The sequence below is a fragment of the Terrapene carolina genome, unplaced genomic scaffold, assembly GCF_002925995.2.
Source record: "Terrapene carolina triunguis isolate 2854851 unplaced genomic scaffold, T_m_triunguis-2.0 Scaffold189, whole genome shotgun sequence".
In the NCBI taxonomy this organism is placed as follows: Eukaryota; Metazoa; Chordata; order Testudines; family Emydidae; genus Terrapene; species Terrapene triunguis.
In genome coordinates, this window is record NW_020664540.1 from 934,680 (window position 1) to 952,536 (window position 17,857).

At 38.8% G+C, this 17,857-nt stretch overlaps 1 protein-coding gene across 2 annotated transcripts in view; it reads right to left on the reverse strand.

The window, feature by feature from the left end:
• CDC42BPB (CDC42 binding protein kinase beta) overlaps positions 1-17,857 on the reverse strand; it is a 117,693-nt gene that overhangs the window by 39,893 nt on the left and 59,943 nt on the right. For both annotated transcript variants that reach the window (XM_024203518.2, XM_024203517.2), the window contains exons 6-13: positions 14,756-14,849; positions 12,463-12,663; positions 9,954-10,202; positions 8,887-8,966; positions 5,991-6,139; positions 5,814-5,894; positions 4,262-4,350; positions 2,222-2,464 (exon numbers count right to left, since the gene is read on the reverse strand). In XM_024203518.2, the coding sequence (XP_024059286.1) occupies positions 2,222-2,464; positions 4,262-4,350; positions 5,814-5,894; positions 5,991-6,139; positions 8,887-8,966; positions 9,954-10,202; positions 12,463-12,663; positions 14,756-14,849 (1,186 nt within the window). The remainder of the gene's footprint in view (positions 1-2,221; positions 2,465-4,261; positions 4,351-5,813; positions 5,895-5,990; positions 6,140-8,886; positions 8,967-9,953; positions 10,203-12,462; positions 12,664-14,755; positions 14,850-17,857) is intronic.

Consider the following 17,857-nt stretch of genomic DNA (forward strand, 5'->3'; position numbering starts at 1 on the left):
AAAATCATGTAGCCCCCATTAATGATAATAGGAGAAGTGAGGTATGTAAGTCACTGTGGCAATGACAATGGCACAGGATAAGCCCCTTAAGTTTATAGTTCAGTTGCATCTTAAAACACATACCAACATCCAAATCAGCTTCCCTTAAAATGCTCACCTTTATTCCAGTTAATTTGAAAGTATTTTTATACCAAGTATTTGACTATTCTGTCTCATAAAATTGTATAGTATAAAGTGATTATGATATTTCCATGAATTATTTCTCTTATGAAGATATGGTCACTTTGAAATGACAGTAGAAGTGGGTCTTGAAGAGGGATTAGGAGGAGGAGGAGAGGGAAATGACTTTACAGCCTAGTTAAGGAACAGCACTTGATGGGTAAAGGTGGCATGAAAGATACTTGTTGGAGGGTGGATAAATGGGCAATCAACCACAGCAAAGGTGGTGGAGAGACAACTCTAAGGCTACGTCTTCACTACCCGCCAATCCGGCGGGTAGCAATCGGTCTATCGGGGATCGACTTACCGCGTCTAGTGAAGACACGATAAAATCGATCCCTGATGGCTCTACCGTCGACTCCGGAAATCCACCGCGGCAAGAGGCGGTAGCGGAGTCGACGGCGGCGCGGCAGCGGTCGACTTGCCACCGTCCTCACAGCCAGGTAAGTCGACCTAAAATACGCCACTTCAGCTACGCTATTCATGTAGCTGAAGTTGCGTATCTTAGGTCGACCCCCCGCTGTAGTGTAGACCTAGCCTAAGTTACAAGCATAGATAAGTCTATTACAGGAGTGGGTGGGTGAGGTTCTGTAGCCTGCAATGTGCAGGTCGTCAGACTAGATGATTGTGATGGTCTCTTCTGGCCTTAAAGAAGGAGTCTATAAGCAGAGGGGCAGAGTTGTAAATAGCCTAAAATGTAGGATAAGCTTTAATTTGAAGGGAGCTAATAGAGACATTTTAAAAGGGGATGACACGTTCAAAATCATGGTAACTATTTTAGCTGCTGCACTTTGAATGGACTTGAGGGTCAGGAAACCAGATTGGAGGAGTTTTGCAAGCACCTATACAGGACATTATGAGGGCCTGGATTGAAATGTTGTAAAGGAAAAAGCAGCAACATTTGGACACAGCCGAGATGTTTGGGGAAAGACAAAGGGTGAGGTCAAAGAGGATAACAATGCCCTTTGATTTACCACCACCCAATCATTTGTTCACTATTGAAATGTCTCCTCCCATGACCAACTGGCCAACGATGCTCCAGCCTTCATCGCTCAACCTTTTAAATTTTCAAACAAGCACCTCTGTGCTTGGGAGGAGCTGCCCTTCCTGTTTGGAAGGAGCTCCCAGTGAACATCCACAAAGCTATCTCATTATCCTTCCTTGAAATCCCTCCTTAAAACTCCTTTGTCATGATGCTACAAAAAACAGAGGTACTGATATTGTCCATCATTCTGACCAGCACTGCCCCATTGTTTCCTTGTACTTCCCTTTGTGTCTATTTAACTGCTGTCTCTTGTCTTGAGACTGTAAGCTCTTTGGTGCAGGGACTGTTTTTTTGTTCTGTGTTTGTACAGCACCCAGCACAACAGGATTCTGCTCCACAATTAGTGTTCCCAAGCCATATGGTAATACTACTAATAAAATGATGGTGGTTGTGTAGTGAACTTAAAAATGAACTAATTGATTATTTTTTTTAGCTAAAGTTGTTACAAACACCTACTAAAATAGCTAATTGAAAATGATGAGGAAACTATGACTTCCAATTTGCTTACTTCCTGAATTTCAGAACACTTTGCTTAGTCTGTTCTACTGTTTCCCCTCTCTTTCATACAGCCACGGAAAAGTAAAACATTTAAAAGAGGAAATCGGCAGGGGTACTCTGAATAAACTGCTTTGACCTTTGGAATTTACTAGATTTCAAGCTGACTGCATCTCTTGACATTTTTAAGGAGAAGATGAGAATATAGCAAGAATATATTTTCACTGGATTACAAGCAATTAGAATACACGAGAAAAACACTAAACTATCTCCTTCACAAACTACTAAATATTTAAGACGTACTCTGTAAATGAAATAAAATGAGCTAGAGATGTCAGGCCAATTTTACAGACCCAAGGTAAATTATGGTTACACTGAGTTTTTTACTTTTATTAAGTATGACTTAAGTGAAGTGTAAGAAGCAGCTGAAACATGTTAGCCTTAAATATTTTGCCAAGTTACCTCTTTTCTGGCTCTCTCAGATTTACGAATTTCCTGTCTCATAGAATCAATTTTCTGCACAATCACTTCCATCTCTTCCTCTTTGTCACGAAGCTGTCGGGAGAACTTCTGTTTCTGAGAGCGCAAGTCTACCATTCTCTCATTGAGCTCTGAAAACTCCTGCATAGCTAGCTTTCTTTGCTGATGAGCATCCTTCAGTTCTTTGGACTGTGCCTTTAATCTTTCTGAAGCTTCCACAAGTTGCTGGTAAAATTAAAAAAAGACAACATGAAAAATCCACATCTACTCTCCAAGGAAAAAGCACACTAAACAAGACAAACAGTCTTTACTTTAAAGTTAACCAATATATGTACTTTTCTAATTTACAAAAATCCTGTCTGAGTTTAAATATTGTGCTGCTTCTAATTTGGCATTCCTCTTTGTGTAGCTTTGTTATTCCACATGTCTCTCGATTTGTACACACAAATTAGTCACTTCCTTTCATACAACTGCTGATATTCCATCTCCATAATAGTCTCTGGCTGAAGAGAAGGCACAAAATGTACCACCAGCCCAAGGCAGTTCTCATCTTAGTGCCATGTGCTTGCATAATGGCACAACGCTTAAAAAAAAACAAAACAAAAAAAACACCCACCCCAAAAATTTCAGTATATACAATGCCACCAGATCAAGAGTCAAACTCACAAACTATGGGTGTAAGCACTACGAGCTCAGCAAAATTGTGAAATTCTTCAAGAAAATCTTATGCAAGATTCCACAGACAAAATTATGAAGAAGATTCAATACTTTAAATCCTATGACTGTGAAATTGACCAGAACGGACCATGAATTTGGTAGGGCCCTAACCAATGCCCAACACTAGCCATCTGAAAGCATATCAATGAAAATAAAGAGTAACACTTTAAAAACACATCATGTATAATTAGTTACCTTGAAATACTTAAACTACTGTGGTGAAATAATAAATAATAATAATAATAATAGAGTCTTAGTGCAACACTTAATATACTCTACTATATTTTTAAAAGAACAGCATAAAAGGGTTGAATTATGCGCTGGATATAATATATGTAGTATTGCACACTAAAGCAGGAAAACAATCTTCAAAAAAAATCCTTTAGATGCTATAGCCATGGCATATTGGTCCTTTATCAAAAAAAGTTAAATTTTCATTTACTGCAAATGGGGGAGGGGGATAGCTCAGTGGTTTGAGCATTGGCCTGCTAAACCCAGGGTTGAGAGTTCAATCCTTAAGGGGGCCATTTAGGGGATCGGGGGCAAAAAAATCTGTCAGGGATGGTACTTGGTCCTGCTGTGAAGGCAGGCGACTGGACTCTATGATCTTTCAAGGTCCCTTCCAGTTCCATGAGATAGGTATATCTCCATATATTATGTTAATTTATATTAGTGGCAGTGGGCTCAGTGAGGAAAAGTTATCCAGCTAAACTTACTGAATTAAATATTTGTATAAAATACTTTTCAGTAAATCTGGAATTTATTATTAGCCATAGATTTACAATTTGAAAAATTCTGTGGATATTCCAAGATCTTGAGAGTAAAGGAACAGCCAACTGATTCTGCTTTGGAAAGCAATTTTTTTTAACAGTTAGAAAACTATCCTCCACACTCCTGGATACATCAAATCTTTATAAATTATACTGGGATTGGCCAAGGAAAATTAGGTTGTTTTCCCTGACTATCTGGCTTTTCAACTTTCCACTATTTCATGAGAGGTATCATGAACATACTAAAAAAAATGAATAGACGAATGCCTTAAATGCTAATAAGAAAGCATGGTTTTTTTAAATTACTTGAATACCTACCAACATGCGATGTAGAATACATATATGTCTCCTCAGACAGCTATTACTCATCTTGCCACTCTATTACTCATTAAATGAATGGGTGGACTAATATGCTGATATATCAAACAAAATGGAAAAGCATTGTTTCAAACATTAAGGGAATACTGCCAGTTGGACAAATCTATCCTTGAGCTACCTGATGTGAGCGTTAAGGGTATGCAATTCGGACCATTACCTTATGAAGGTCCTCCTTCTCTTGCCTTATTGTTCTGTACTGCTTTTCAAGTCCTTTTAGCCTGTGTGTGGAGTCTTCATGCTGTAGTTCTGTACAGAAATTCAAACTAAGTATACTTGGCTCCCAGATTTACACCAATAGCATAAACAGCAATGTTACATGAACAAACCACTAACTTTGGCTAGGAACTTGTTACAGTGTTTAAATATTTCTTCTTCTCCATCTCTCCACTCAGTAGAGCCTTCTAGCCAACATTTGTGCACCAAGGATTCATCCTCTTTTTTACTTTTACTCTTCTGTCTCTACCAAGAGCCCTGGTGTCATGGAGACCGACATTTCTCCAGATGAAAAAGTTTGAACAGTGGTTTTGGGGGGGTCAATTAATGCTATCTTGCAAAATACAGGAATGGGTTTTTAAGCAGGAAGCTGTACTCAAATTAGGACAGATTTTAGGATGGCTAAATAAGAGAAAGACTGTTAAGGAAATGACCATTGATACTGAAGTAATAAATGTTGTAGGAAGAATGGAAGATTAGTCATGGCTAGGATAAGGACTTTCCCATGAATGAGTGTGGGGTGAAGCCAATGAGTCAAGATGACAGAAATTGGAGGCAAGGAAATTGTGTGCTACATCAACATGGATGTTCACATCTTCAGTGAGGAGGATGTCTGAAGAGGAAAAAATTTGATTTGAGCTAAGAAATCTGGAAGGAAGGCAGAGAGGAGGCTTTTATGAAGTGGAAGATGACAGATTGAGGGCTGTGGAAATTTGAGAGTGATTGCTCAAACAAACGTACATCTCTGCTCTTCCTTTCTTTATAGTAATAGCAACTAAGAGTCTCTCTTTAGTAAAGCTTCATTAAGATTAAAAGTCTGAAAGTTTAGCTAGCACTAATTGAAAAGTAGCTCTCATTCCCGTTTTAAAAAAGTCTTTTAAAACTGATCTCATGTTTTCTGGGAGATGTTTACATGGATGAACAAAATAGGGTGGTCAAACAGCATAGTTTCAAATAATTGATTTGGATGCAACAGTTGACTCTCTCTCAGGTAAGACTTGAGTAATTGCCTTTTTCAACTTGTCAGTCTTAGACACTGCTAGATGAAGATGTATTGAGTGGGCTTCAAAACAACCATACAATTTCTTTTTAATGCTTCCCTTAAATGTAGCTAAGACCAGAAAAATGCCCCTTCTTTCCATGAGAAAAAAGCAAGATTAAAAGTACAAGAAAGATCACATTCAGAACATATCAAACTGAACCTATTAACCAACTCCTCCTTCTCTTGGCTCCTAGTGGAATATGTGCTATCGGGCTCAGGACGGACGTTGAGGGAAAAGATAAGAGTTTATTTGTAAATACTGAAATGCTGCTTAATATAAGCATTCCAGTAAGTATCCTTTCCTTTTATTAGCATTCATCAATAACTATTTGTACTGAATTAAATTTAAATTGATAAAGCCAAGCATTATTGCTACTGAGATATTAATATTAGAATTAAGTTATTACTTGAAGCATACCAGACAGAATATCTGCCAGTCATGCCAGACACTTACCTGCTATTTTGTTGTTCAAACGTTCAATTTCTTCAGTTAGCTTCTTGATTTCATCATGAGCTGGATCCGGTACAGGAGATTCTTAAGTTGAATAAGAAAAAATGTCAGTCAAACTACGAGCATTCTGCTGCTTTTCATCACCTGAATTGCAAATCCTAGTAAATGTACCCAACTAACTTTGCAGTTTTCTGTACAAATCCAGTTTTTCTTCCTCCAGTTTTCGTATTCTCCTTTCATAAGCTTCTATTTGCAAGCTGTCCTCCATATCTCTGGTTACAGCACCAGACTGCATTACACTCCTTAAAGAGCCTCTATCAGAAAATAAGCTGCAACCAAAACATGAGTTAGAAAATATATCACTGAATATCTTACAACAATATTTACAACAAAAAGCAGATAAACAATAGTATCATTCTTTATACAAAGATGAATTCATCTTATCCTATTTTATATTTGCATTCCAACACTACACTGAACTGGAGCAGGCTCTCTTCCAGATATATCCACAATTCAGAGCTCTAAGTACATAACACATTCTTCAGCATGGCACAAAATCTTTGGCAGAATTGAGGTCAACGCCATTCTTCAAAATGTTCGTTTCATGCTGGAATTCAACAACAGTTGCACCTAAATTTCTGAGCACAACACTTAATGTAGTGTTACTGTATATACTTCTGCCAAGATTTTGAAATTTCTCTCATGGTTTTCTATTCCATGCAGAAAAACAGTGCCTTCACCATTGCTTCCATCTTTGCCAGTCTCCTGATGCAGTCAGCTTCTTCCTATGCCATTTTGATGGTTTTTAATTCTGCTTCTATTATGCATTTCCATGCTATCCTTGGTTTACCTTGTCACCTCTTGTTCTCGGCATTCAAGTCCAATGCTTGTCTTATGATGTTATTCAGGTCATTCTTACATATATGTACTAGCCATCTCCATTTTCGTTCTGTAATTTCCTGTCCTATCGGCTTCTGTTTCATCCTCCTCCAGAGTTCATTTGTGATTTTTTTTTCCCCTGGCCATCTGATATTGGGATTTTGTCTAAGGCAGCTGTTTATGAAAACTTTGGAGGATAGAAAGGTTTTAAGTCTCCAAGTTTCATACAGTAAGACTAGCTTTACAATGGCTTTAAATATTCAAAGTTTAGTTTGGAGGGCAAGATTTCTGTTTCTCCAGATCAGCTTCAAAGTTACAAAGGTATGTTATCTGGCTTTTGCTATTCTAGCTTTAATATGTCTTGGTCTGTTCCACTCGCAGTACTTACAATGCTGCCAAGACACGTGAAGTATCAGATCTCTTCTATGTCTATACCAGACAGGGTTATTGGCATTTCTTGTGTGTTGAGTCCCATAGTTTTAGTTTTCTCAACGTTGATTTTCTACCCTACTAATTCTGCATATGCCTGGAGATCATTTGTTTTGGCTTGCATATCTCTATGCATATGGGATAGTGAGTTGATGTTATCTGCAAAGTCAAGGTCCTCATAACTTTTGAGTGAAAGACTACTATACATCTCTTGGTTGCTCTGTGATCTCTTGTTACCCAGTAATGATGCTCGTAGTGACCAGGAATGGCTAAGTCACTTCACTATTATGTATTATTTGGCACGTCATACTTCCATAGAAGCGTTGAATGATGTTCACAAATTTCTGAGGGATTCTATAGTGGTGCAACAACTTCCATTAAACTGTTTTATCTACTATATCAAAGGCTGTTCGGAAATCTAAAAAAATTCATATAAAATGGTGACTGCCATTCAATCAACAGGTCTGATGATATGTAGGATTACTATTTGATCTATAGATGATTTCTCCGGTCTGTTCTTTTTGTAACCTGGAACTACCACTTATATTTACTTTCTACATTTGTCTATAATAAGTTACTTGGGATAGACATCAATCGAATACCCCTCCATTTTTTACAATGAGACCTCTTTTCTTTGGCAGCTTCACCGTATGACTCTCTTCCCACTCAATTGGTACTTTTTCCTAAGAGGCCTACCAAAATGTCTAGTGTGTTCTTCAAGTCTGCCTTAAGAACCTCCATTAATGTTATCCGGACCTGGTGCCTTTCCACTTTTTAATTGACTGACTGCCCTTTCTACTTTTACTCTGGTGATAGGTCGTAGGTTGACATCCAGATCTTCTCCTTTCTCTATATCTGGAGGATTGGCCACTGTTTCACCATTCAGAAGTTGACTAACATACTGCCTCCATATATTTAATTGTTCTGATTTTGTTTTGTTAAGTTGCCCTCATTGTCTTGATCTCATTGATTGGTATTTGTTTTTCTGACAACTGTCTAATGAGTTGTACTGTGTCTTCATGTCATTTTGTGCTGCAACAGTCTGTGCATCTATTTTGTCTATGAAGTCTTGTTTGTTTCAAAATAGATGTTGGCAGGATTGGGATACTTTCTGCACATCAAAAATTGCTGCTTTGATTCCACTAATAAAAATCAGGTGCACTGCAATTTTGATATTGCTACAGCTTCTCTTTTAAATTAAACATTTTTAAAAGAGCTATCACAAGCCAAAAATAATCCTGAAAAATAAGTTTTCTGGGTCTAGCTGAAAACTAATATGGATTTTACCAAACAACAAAATTTAATCCACTGTCTCAAATGTAGGGGAAGTTACATCCCATAGAGGAACTTCTGAAAGAACTTCAATAGTGATTATATCAACTGTAACAACTGTGATGGTACAGTAAAAAATCCTAAATACCAATGTTTCTTTTGGTCCCTCAGAAAGCAATGTTTATATTCTGTTGCTCCCAGAGTTATTGCTGCAGCAGGTAAACACTATTCCAACATCTATAACCACAGCAACCATACAAATACCACAAAATGAAAGAGCCTCAAGCATTGTAAGCTCTATTTCAAATACATGAAGAAAGATTAAGTATAAATAAAAGACACCTTTAATTCTTGTACAGTCAAAGCAAAAATGTTCATATACAGTAAAAAAATATTTTATCTACACACATTCTTCAGTGTGCTTGTGAAGGTAAACCTTCTAGGATTAGCCCTATTTGAGCAATACATGTAACAAGTAACTGTTTCTTTTGCCTACCTGTCAGTTGTATATGTAAACCCAACGAAAGGTAAATGTAATCCAGAAAAGCCAGTATGAGAACCTGGTGGCACGATTTCCTGCATAAAAAGAACATGAGTGAAAACCAAACAGAGTTTAAAAAGCTTAAGTGCTTTTTTGTGCCTTAATGCTCAGGAGGTCAGACTAGATGATCATAATGGTCCCTCCTAGCCTTAGAATCTGTGAGTGTGGTATCAGAAGTGAACTCTTCTTAGGATGTATCAGTGCACAATATGTAGTTATTCGTTGAGTACAACAATCTCCCATTGTTCCAACATCCTTTATCCCAAATTCATCATACACATTGAAAACTCTCTTCTTATCCACACTCCATTTAGAGGACAATTCTGTATGACAAATCCAAAATGCAATACATTCGTAATAAGTTTTGGTTTTGCTTTTAAAAGACATTAAAGTGAATAGCGATTGGGCACCAAAACGAATGCTGTTAATATTCTAGCTTTTGTGCTGGACAACGCATCAAAATCAAACCCAGTGGTCCTGTGTGTTATGACTGCATACTTGCAGGAGACAAGCTCATGTGCACATGGCATACTCTCCCTCTGCTCTTCTTGCCAAATTCATTCTTGTAAGCTATTAGGAGACTGAAATGGGAAAAAAATTCTATTCTCGAGTATTCAAAAAGCAGAAATCTTGTTAACTGCAATCCAAAGCTGGCTCAAGAGGCAGAGATGAGTGCAAAGTAATGTCATGTGAACTGGATACTTGTGATCATCAACTCAGAGCCTTAGGTGTGGCTTTGATGAGCAGCGGGTCATCTTACTCAGTTTTATATAATAACATTGCAATGCATATGCACAAGTGGGTGGACTTAAAGTTGCAGGAGAAATGTAACTCAATTTCATGGCTTTTGTGGGTTTAAAAGCTTAACTTTGTTGCATTAGCATAGTTTATCAACTGTTATGCTGTAGACATTTTTATTAGAACAAAGTAGAAACAAGTTGCTCACTTCTGAACTAGTTGTTTTTACTGTTACTATACACACAGAAAGGCCATAATTGAATGTTTAAATGAAAAAGACTCACAGGATTCCTCAATACATCATCATCTACATCAAAGTTCGATGTGTCAGAAGGACTGCTAACATCTGGAATATAAGGTGCTTCTAGGTTTCGAATATTATCCCAATTAAGTCCTTTAAAAAATGCATGTGACTTGAAATCCTCTATTCCATTCTGTCCTAGTCGACGTTCCCTACTACAGATAAGTCGCTGAATAAGGTCTTTTGCTTCTTCAGATACATCTGTCACATGGGATGGAAACTGAAATCGTTCCTAGAAAAACAAAATAAACCTCATTTGAGAATTTTATACTGGAAAATTCCTGTGAAAAGGAAAAATACCATTTTTACAAGCTATTTTGGTAAAGAAGTTAAGTTCTAGACTATAGAAATGACACTGGAAACTAATAGTTATAGCTACCATTTTCAAGTCTATTATGAGCAATAGAAGTCTTCAGCATGATGAACCACAGAATCAAAGAAATGTAGGACTGGAAGGGACCTCAAGACCATCAAATCCAGCCCCCTGCACTGAGGCAGGACCAAGTATACCTAGAACATCCCCACCACGTATTTGTCTAACCTGTTCTTAAAAATCCCCAATGAAGGGGATTCCACAACCTCTCTTGGAAACCTATTCCAGTGCTTAACTATCCTTACAGTTCGAAAGTTTCTCCTAATAGGTTACCTAGATCTCCCTTGCTGTACATTAAGACAATTACTTCTTGTCCTACCTTCAGCAGACATGGAGATCAATCAATTACTGTGCTCTTTATAACAGCCCTTAACATATTTGAAGACCTATCAGATCCCTCCTCAGTCGTCTTTTCTCAAGACTAAACATGCTCAGTTTTTTTAACCTTTCCTCACAGGTCAGACTTGCTAAACCTTTTATCATTTTTATTGCTCTACTTTGATAATTTGTCCACATATTTCTTAACGTGTGGTGTCCAAAACGGAACATAGTACACCAGCTGAGCCCTCCCCAGAAGAGTGGGACAATTACCTACTGTGTCTTATGTATGACACGCTTGTTCATATACTCTGGAATAATATTAGCCTTTTTTTGCAACTGCGTTACACTGTTGGCTTATACTCAATTTGTGATCTGCTATAACCCCCCAGATCCTTTTTAGCAGTACTATCCCCTACCCAGTTATTCCCCATTTTGTACTTGTGCATTTTATTTTATTTATTTGTATTGAGTATTATTTATTGAAAAAAATCAATCCTATTTTCAGATCAGATTCATTCATAAAAAATTAATGTAATAGTAGGCTGTGTCAACCAGTAGTACACATGTAAGGAAAAAAATGATTTCAGTATTTTTGGCATCTGTACTAATAGCATTTGACTTTATGTAATAATTTGCATTATAAATTATTTATGACAGCATATTTTAATGTCAAATATAAAGTTAAAGTCAATTTAAAAATCGCACCTAAAATGTACCTACTTACAAATTCACATTTGAAATTACTATAAATAAAAGATGTGAAAATGTTTTTCTATTTTTAGTTTATTTACTTTATATATTGGACACTGTCTATGAACAAAAACGAGGAGTACTTGCGGCACCTTAGAGACTAACAAATGTATTTGGGCATAAGCTTTCGTGGGCTAAAACCACAAAAATATCACAAAACTAGCAAATCAGACAACTTTCCAAAACTAGTTAAGATAGGACATGTCTGAATATACATAAACTCAACTTAACAACATTTTAAAAACAGAATGAAATAACACATTGGCTGCATCAGCACTAGGAAAGCTGCTAGCTGTTTTGCATCAGCACTACCAATACTGTGAGCACTAGTATAGGCAGGGCACGAGTGTCCTTAGATCATTTAACTCTTCTGAGGAAGTCCCATTAGTAACAATTGCAGCTGTGCCTATGCTGCAAAAACAGCAACAAATTTCCTATTATGGAGGCACCCAAGAGGCATCACCCTCTGCATAACTTTTCTCAAAAGGATCAACCACGAGCTGTTTAAAACACACTCAAAAGCTTACAAACAAAAATTTCCCTACCAGTTTTGCAGCTAACAGTGGGCAAAAAAAAAAAAGAATCTCTGGTAGCTCAGGCTGTTTAAATTTTCTTATTTCCTTATTTGTACTGATTATCAGTGTAACAGAAAAATGTGCCAGCTGTGTAAACAATGTATTACTTAACTGCTACTGCAGACTCCAGAGTAAACATTTTATAGTGGGCCCCCATAAACATGGGGGCTGGTTTAGTTCTCAGTTTTTATTTTGCAAAGATTAACAAGTGTTTAAAAATAAAAATCATAATTTGGAGGCCATCTTCAAATTACAACAGTAGCTGATGTTTTTCCATTTTTGCAAACTCAGGAAAGCTAACAGTTTCCTTAACTCAAGCTGATAAGACTACAAAACTACATTAATATGAGTAGACATATCAAGGAATTGTAACTACAGAATTATTGTCACACAAAAATCATGTTTTCTTTAAAGGCTGTCAACTTCTGCATAAATATTTTAATAAATATGTATGGTTTGATTATATTCCTTACTTCATGATTCATAATCTTCCCATAGGTTTCCACTAATGATTCTGCATAAAAGGGTGTTTCACCATACAGCATTTCGTACATACAGACACCCAGAGACCACCAGTCACATTCAGGTCCATATTTTCCCATCCCATCTTCCATTGCTTGCAGTATCTCAGGAGAGATGTAGTCAGGCGTACCCACTGCCACTGAAGATTGTACCTTAAAAATAAACAAGCGTCATTCTGGAAGGCTTCCAGGCTTCCTCAAGACAGCATTCTTAATCATATCTTAGTATTTTTGGGAGATGATGACATTAGGAAATGCTTGTTTTTATAAAAGGGAAAAGAATTATCAATCATAAACACTAAAATGAACTAATGAATATGTACAGAAAATTCAAAACAAAAAGAGGCTACATTCAAGTGGACTCAGCTGCAACTTCATTTAATACATTTTTGGCAAAACATAAGTTATCAAAGGCAAATTCTGATTTCCCAGTGCTCTAATGGTGAAATGTATACTCTGTGCGGTAGGAAACTCAGAACCACCAAACCTGATGGGGTGAAAAAGGGAGGGGAAAGAGAAGACTGATGTAAACACCATTAAGACATGAAGAGAAAATGTTTTGCCTCAGCGTATGTGCATGTTTAAGGATGTAAATGGCTGTCAAAGGTTGGGGTAGGAAGCAGGGAGAGCAGGGGGCTACCGAGCTCCCACTCTGTTTTCTATGCTCATTTTTGTGATTTGATTTTGAGGTACTGGAGGGAGTGCCCACTGAGTCTAGAGCTTGTTTTTTTGTGCGTCATGTGTTGGGGTGAATGGAAAATGGCTTAACGTGGTGGATTACAGGATAGGTGAATTGGATGGGATAAGGAGATGAGCTACTAAGTTTCAATATACCCACATAAAAAGCAAGTTTTGGAGATGGTGGCAGATATTTAGTTTTATGCTCCTTTGGCAAATTCCATTGACATATCTTGCAGCCAAGTTGGCATGGCTCATTCAACCCCCTTCTGCATATTATTTTGGATAACGCCAAGACAGATGCTTTAGGGTTGTGGAACGTCACCAGGCTCTGGAATGTTTCAGTGACAGTGGATGATGCTACAAGCATTATTTTGCCACGACTGGTTCCACTGGGTACTCATCATGCCACCAGCATTGCACAATACAGAGATGGGGCATTAGCTGAGATATTTGTATCAAATTTGCAGTGTACCAGATGGCCAGCTAGCATACCCCAGTTCTTTCTTTTGTCCAGAGGCACTTTCACAGTGATTCCCAGGAGTTGAAACAGCTTGGGTGCAGACTGGAAGAGAGCTGGGAGACATCTGAAGTCTGATTTAATGCCCAAGGATTTTATGCCAAGTCTATAAAGATTTCTGAATGAGGCCAAGAGATGTTATTTGTTCTGAGCTGTAGACATTGTGAGCAACTGTACAACAACTCAACTCTTGGGTGGGACATAGCCCGATTAATATAGGCTGCCTCAATTCAACTGCTGTTACAAGTTTGTTTCAACCTTTACACATAAGACAAACCAGCTCACAGTGAGGGGGGCTCTGAATCTTTTTAATTTAAGAGCTGTGGGCTCCTGATGAATTCCCTCCTCCCTCTCCCCCCTAGTTTGGTTGCCTTGATTTCTGATTAGTTTTTTCCCATGATTTGAAGGTGCCCTGAAGGTTGTAACCTGTGGCTCTAATTCATATAATCAATTAATAATCATTAGCAACAGCTAATCTTTAGATATTCCATAACACCAACAAGAAATTCAACAGCTAGCAATGGAATGGTTGACGAGCAGATTGGTATAACTAATGCATATATACACTTTCATGTAATCTCTATAAAATACTATATATACAAAATGTATGTAAAAATGTACATATTTTGATTTTACCTCTTTCCCCCTCCCTTGGAATGCTGAAAGTCTTCCTAAGGTAGATCTACATTGCAGCCAGGGATGTGAATGGCAGCTCATGTAGAAGTACCTGTGCTAGTCTAGTTAGCTCACTAAGAATAGAAGTGAGGACACTACGACTTCTGCACCAGCTGCACAAGTGAGTATGTACCTGGGAAAAGCAGTGCAGGAGTGTCAGATGGGCTGTGTAGCTGGTGCTGAAGCCTGCAGCAGAGCATCCTCACTTCTATTTTTAGCAAGCTAGCTAGAGAGTACGGCTAGCACGGTAACTTCTACACAAGTTGCCATTCACATCCCCAGCTGCACTGCAGATGTGCCCTTAGGCTGTAGGCTTTTAAAGATCAGGCACCTACTACAAAGACCTTGACTAAAATTTGACTTTATACATACAGTGCCATCTTCACTCATCTTCAAGCACGATCCAAAGTCTGCCAGACGTATATGGCCATTCATGTCCAAAAGAACGTTATCAGGCTTTATGTCCCTGTTGTATTAAAGGAAATAAAGTGATGTCAATACAGTACAAACATGAAGCCAACGTTCTCATTGAAGTATTGGCTCTGCTGAGAAAACGCCAATATAAATTAATGTAGAAGTTAGAAAGAAAAATTCTTTACTACACTGATGGTGTTCAGTTTATGTTTGGTTATCAGTTAAGTGCAGGGTATGTAGTAAGTTCAGAGAAACTTAATACTATGCCTGGAGCTGTACCACCCAGGCCTTTGATTCTGTCAAACCTGCAATGGTCAGTATTTTGAACCGGAGAATTATGATAAAACCAAGTGATGCAGAAAGTCAGTCTGAAGAGGTGATTCACATACTGTCTTGAAGAGCACCAATGTCTCAGCATAGTATTCTGCAGGGGAAGTAGAATCTTTTGTATTTGCCAAGTATCCTGACAAATTCTAATCTGGGCACAGTTTTTCGGTCTCCCTTAACCCTCTGTTATTTCAATTCCTGTCCTAGGCTTATCTAGTACAGCTGTGCTCTGTTAAAACAGCTGGACTGTTATAGCCCAGAAGTAAGGTGTGTTTTAGGAGGTTGTAAAGTGATTCCTGCATGTATATAGCATCTGAAGTGCTTTACACGCCTACATGAGCAAAGGGGCTATAAACAAGTTTAAGAAATGTATTAACAGTAAGAGTAACGAGAGACAGCCAATTACCAATAACAAGTCTCCTAAACTACACAATTCCACAACTTGCTAGGTAACAGCTGTATAGTTGTGTATAATATGCTGATGTTACTAAATGAAATGAACTACAAGTTCACTTTTGCTCTAGCTCGTAACCTGATATTCTTTCTTACATTGCTAATGTGGTCAAAAATGTTAATGAATGGGCATAATGTAAATTTAATTTCATTTAGTCTCAAAATTAAATCATGTTTTCCTTCACCATTTTGTACTCACTCATCTTCACATCCACTTAAAAGTATTGGCAAATAAAATGGCTGTAGTACTGAGGAAACAGAAGATAGTGCTGAAACTTAGTGGTTAAGGCAGGCAGACATTCTCTACTGATATTTCCTTATAAGTTCTCTCAAAGAATCTCAAAAGGGCAACAAGCCAGTGTGCAAGGGGAAAAACAAAACCGAACAGTTTTTAAATGATTTGTTCAATTTAGCAGTATAAAGAACATCCAACAGATGTACAAGTTAAGAAAGGGAGGAAGGCGGTGCATTTTATGTCAGTTTCATCCTCATCAATTCAGCGATATATCCCAACATGCACTCTGCTAGTACATCATGGAACATCACCCCTCCATAGAATATAGCTGGGTATGTGAGTTGGGCTATAAAATTAAATTTAACTTTAAATAACGAGGCACAATTTTCTTTAAAAAAACCCAAAACACCTTTCTGTATTGGGATATGTATTTAAAGAAAACTGCACATTATCACTAAACAAAATGCTTTACTGCTGTAAATTCATCCCAGCTACCTCAGCTATGCCCCAGGTCCACTCAATCCTCCAAACAAAGTCCTGTACCCTCTAGTCACTCTGGCCAGCTCCACCCCCCATTGGTGACGTATAGCGTAACTATTCATTTTGTGGATTTCATGTTTAAATTTGAGATACCTTAATTCCCCTCACCCTAGCTCATATGGAGGGACAGAGAGAGGGGCTCAGACCGCCCAAAGAAGCAGAGTCCCCCGGACCCTAGAACACACAGCAGCCTGGGAGAATTCAGACCCCTGCAGAGGGGTAGGGTTTCTCCAGATCCCAGGCGTGCACACACAGAAAGGGAGAATTAAGGACTGTCAGGCTCCACACCCCTAGACCCCCAACCTCCTCTGCTACCTCTCATTCTCCAAACCCTCTTGTCTTCTCTCCTCCCATTCCCCCAATCCCTACCTCCTTCCTCTTACCTGAACCACCCCAACACCTTTTCCCTCCCCAGCCACCCATTCATCCCACTCCCCAGCCTGAAACAACAGCTCTGAGAAATGTGTCCCCCCGCCCCAGTGCCGGAGATTTTCTGATGTGTCAAACATACCTCTTCTCAGCTCCTCACCCATGTGTTCTAAGCTCCCCCCACCCAGAGGGGCAGGACTTCCCGTGAGCCAGGATCTGGAAGTGGAGTTAGGGAGGCAGGTTAGACCCCCAATTGATGGGCAGGGGCCCCCAGATCCTAGCACACAAAGGAGGAGGGACAGGAGGGGATTAGGGAGTGGGGCTCAGACACCCCTCCAGAACCTGGCTCACATGAGGGGGGCAGGGAAGGAGGGGTCACCCAACCCTGCAGATAGGTTGGGGCCCCCAGATCGTGGCACACACACAAGGGGAATGTGGGGCTGACAGGCATCCCAGCCCTATTCTCCCCCAGTTCCTCTTCCCTGTGTCTCTCACCTTCCCATAAACCCCTCCCCTGAGCATCCCCTGATCCCCCATCCCCTCTGCCACTATCCTCACCTACTCTTACACACCTATTCACCATCCCTTCCCAGTAAGCATTTGCTTGTCTCATTTTCTTTTCAAAACAGTTTCAGCTCCTTCTGAATATTCTGCTGTACTCAGATGACACTTCCCCAAAATAAAAATCCCCCTTTCATAGGAGGCAGATTGGAGTTATATGCCTATTTATTTAATTCAAATTTCTGCCCTGGATTGGATTTGAACTCTCAGTGCCCTGGGTGTTCTTGGATTTGATGACCAACACTCTCAGAGCCACCCAGAGCCTGCGATGTGTAAGTAGTTTTTCAGATAGTTAGCCTCTCTGCACATGCTCTGTATAATCCAGTTGGTGCATGAGCAGGCATGTGAGCCTTAGTGTGCCTAACTGGAGAAGCAATCTATTTTTCCAAACATTGAAATCTGAATGCTCCCAAAGGGCTGGTGGGTGCCACACACTCTGCTGGGGTAACCCTCAAATGTTTGAGACCCTGATGAAATATCTGAGCCTTCATTTGATCTCTATTTATAAGCAAAACATTTGCTAGAATGTGTCAACTACGAAAAATTTGTTTTTTTCCAGGGGCTGTCTTGGGAAC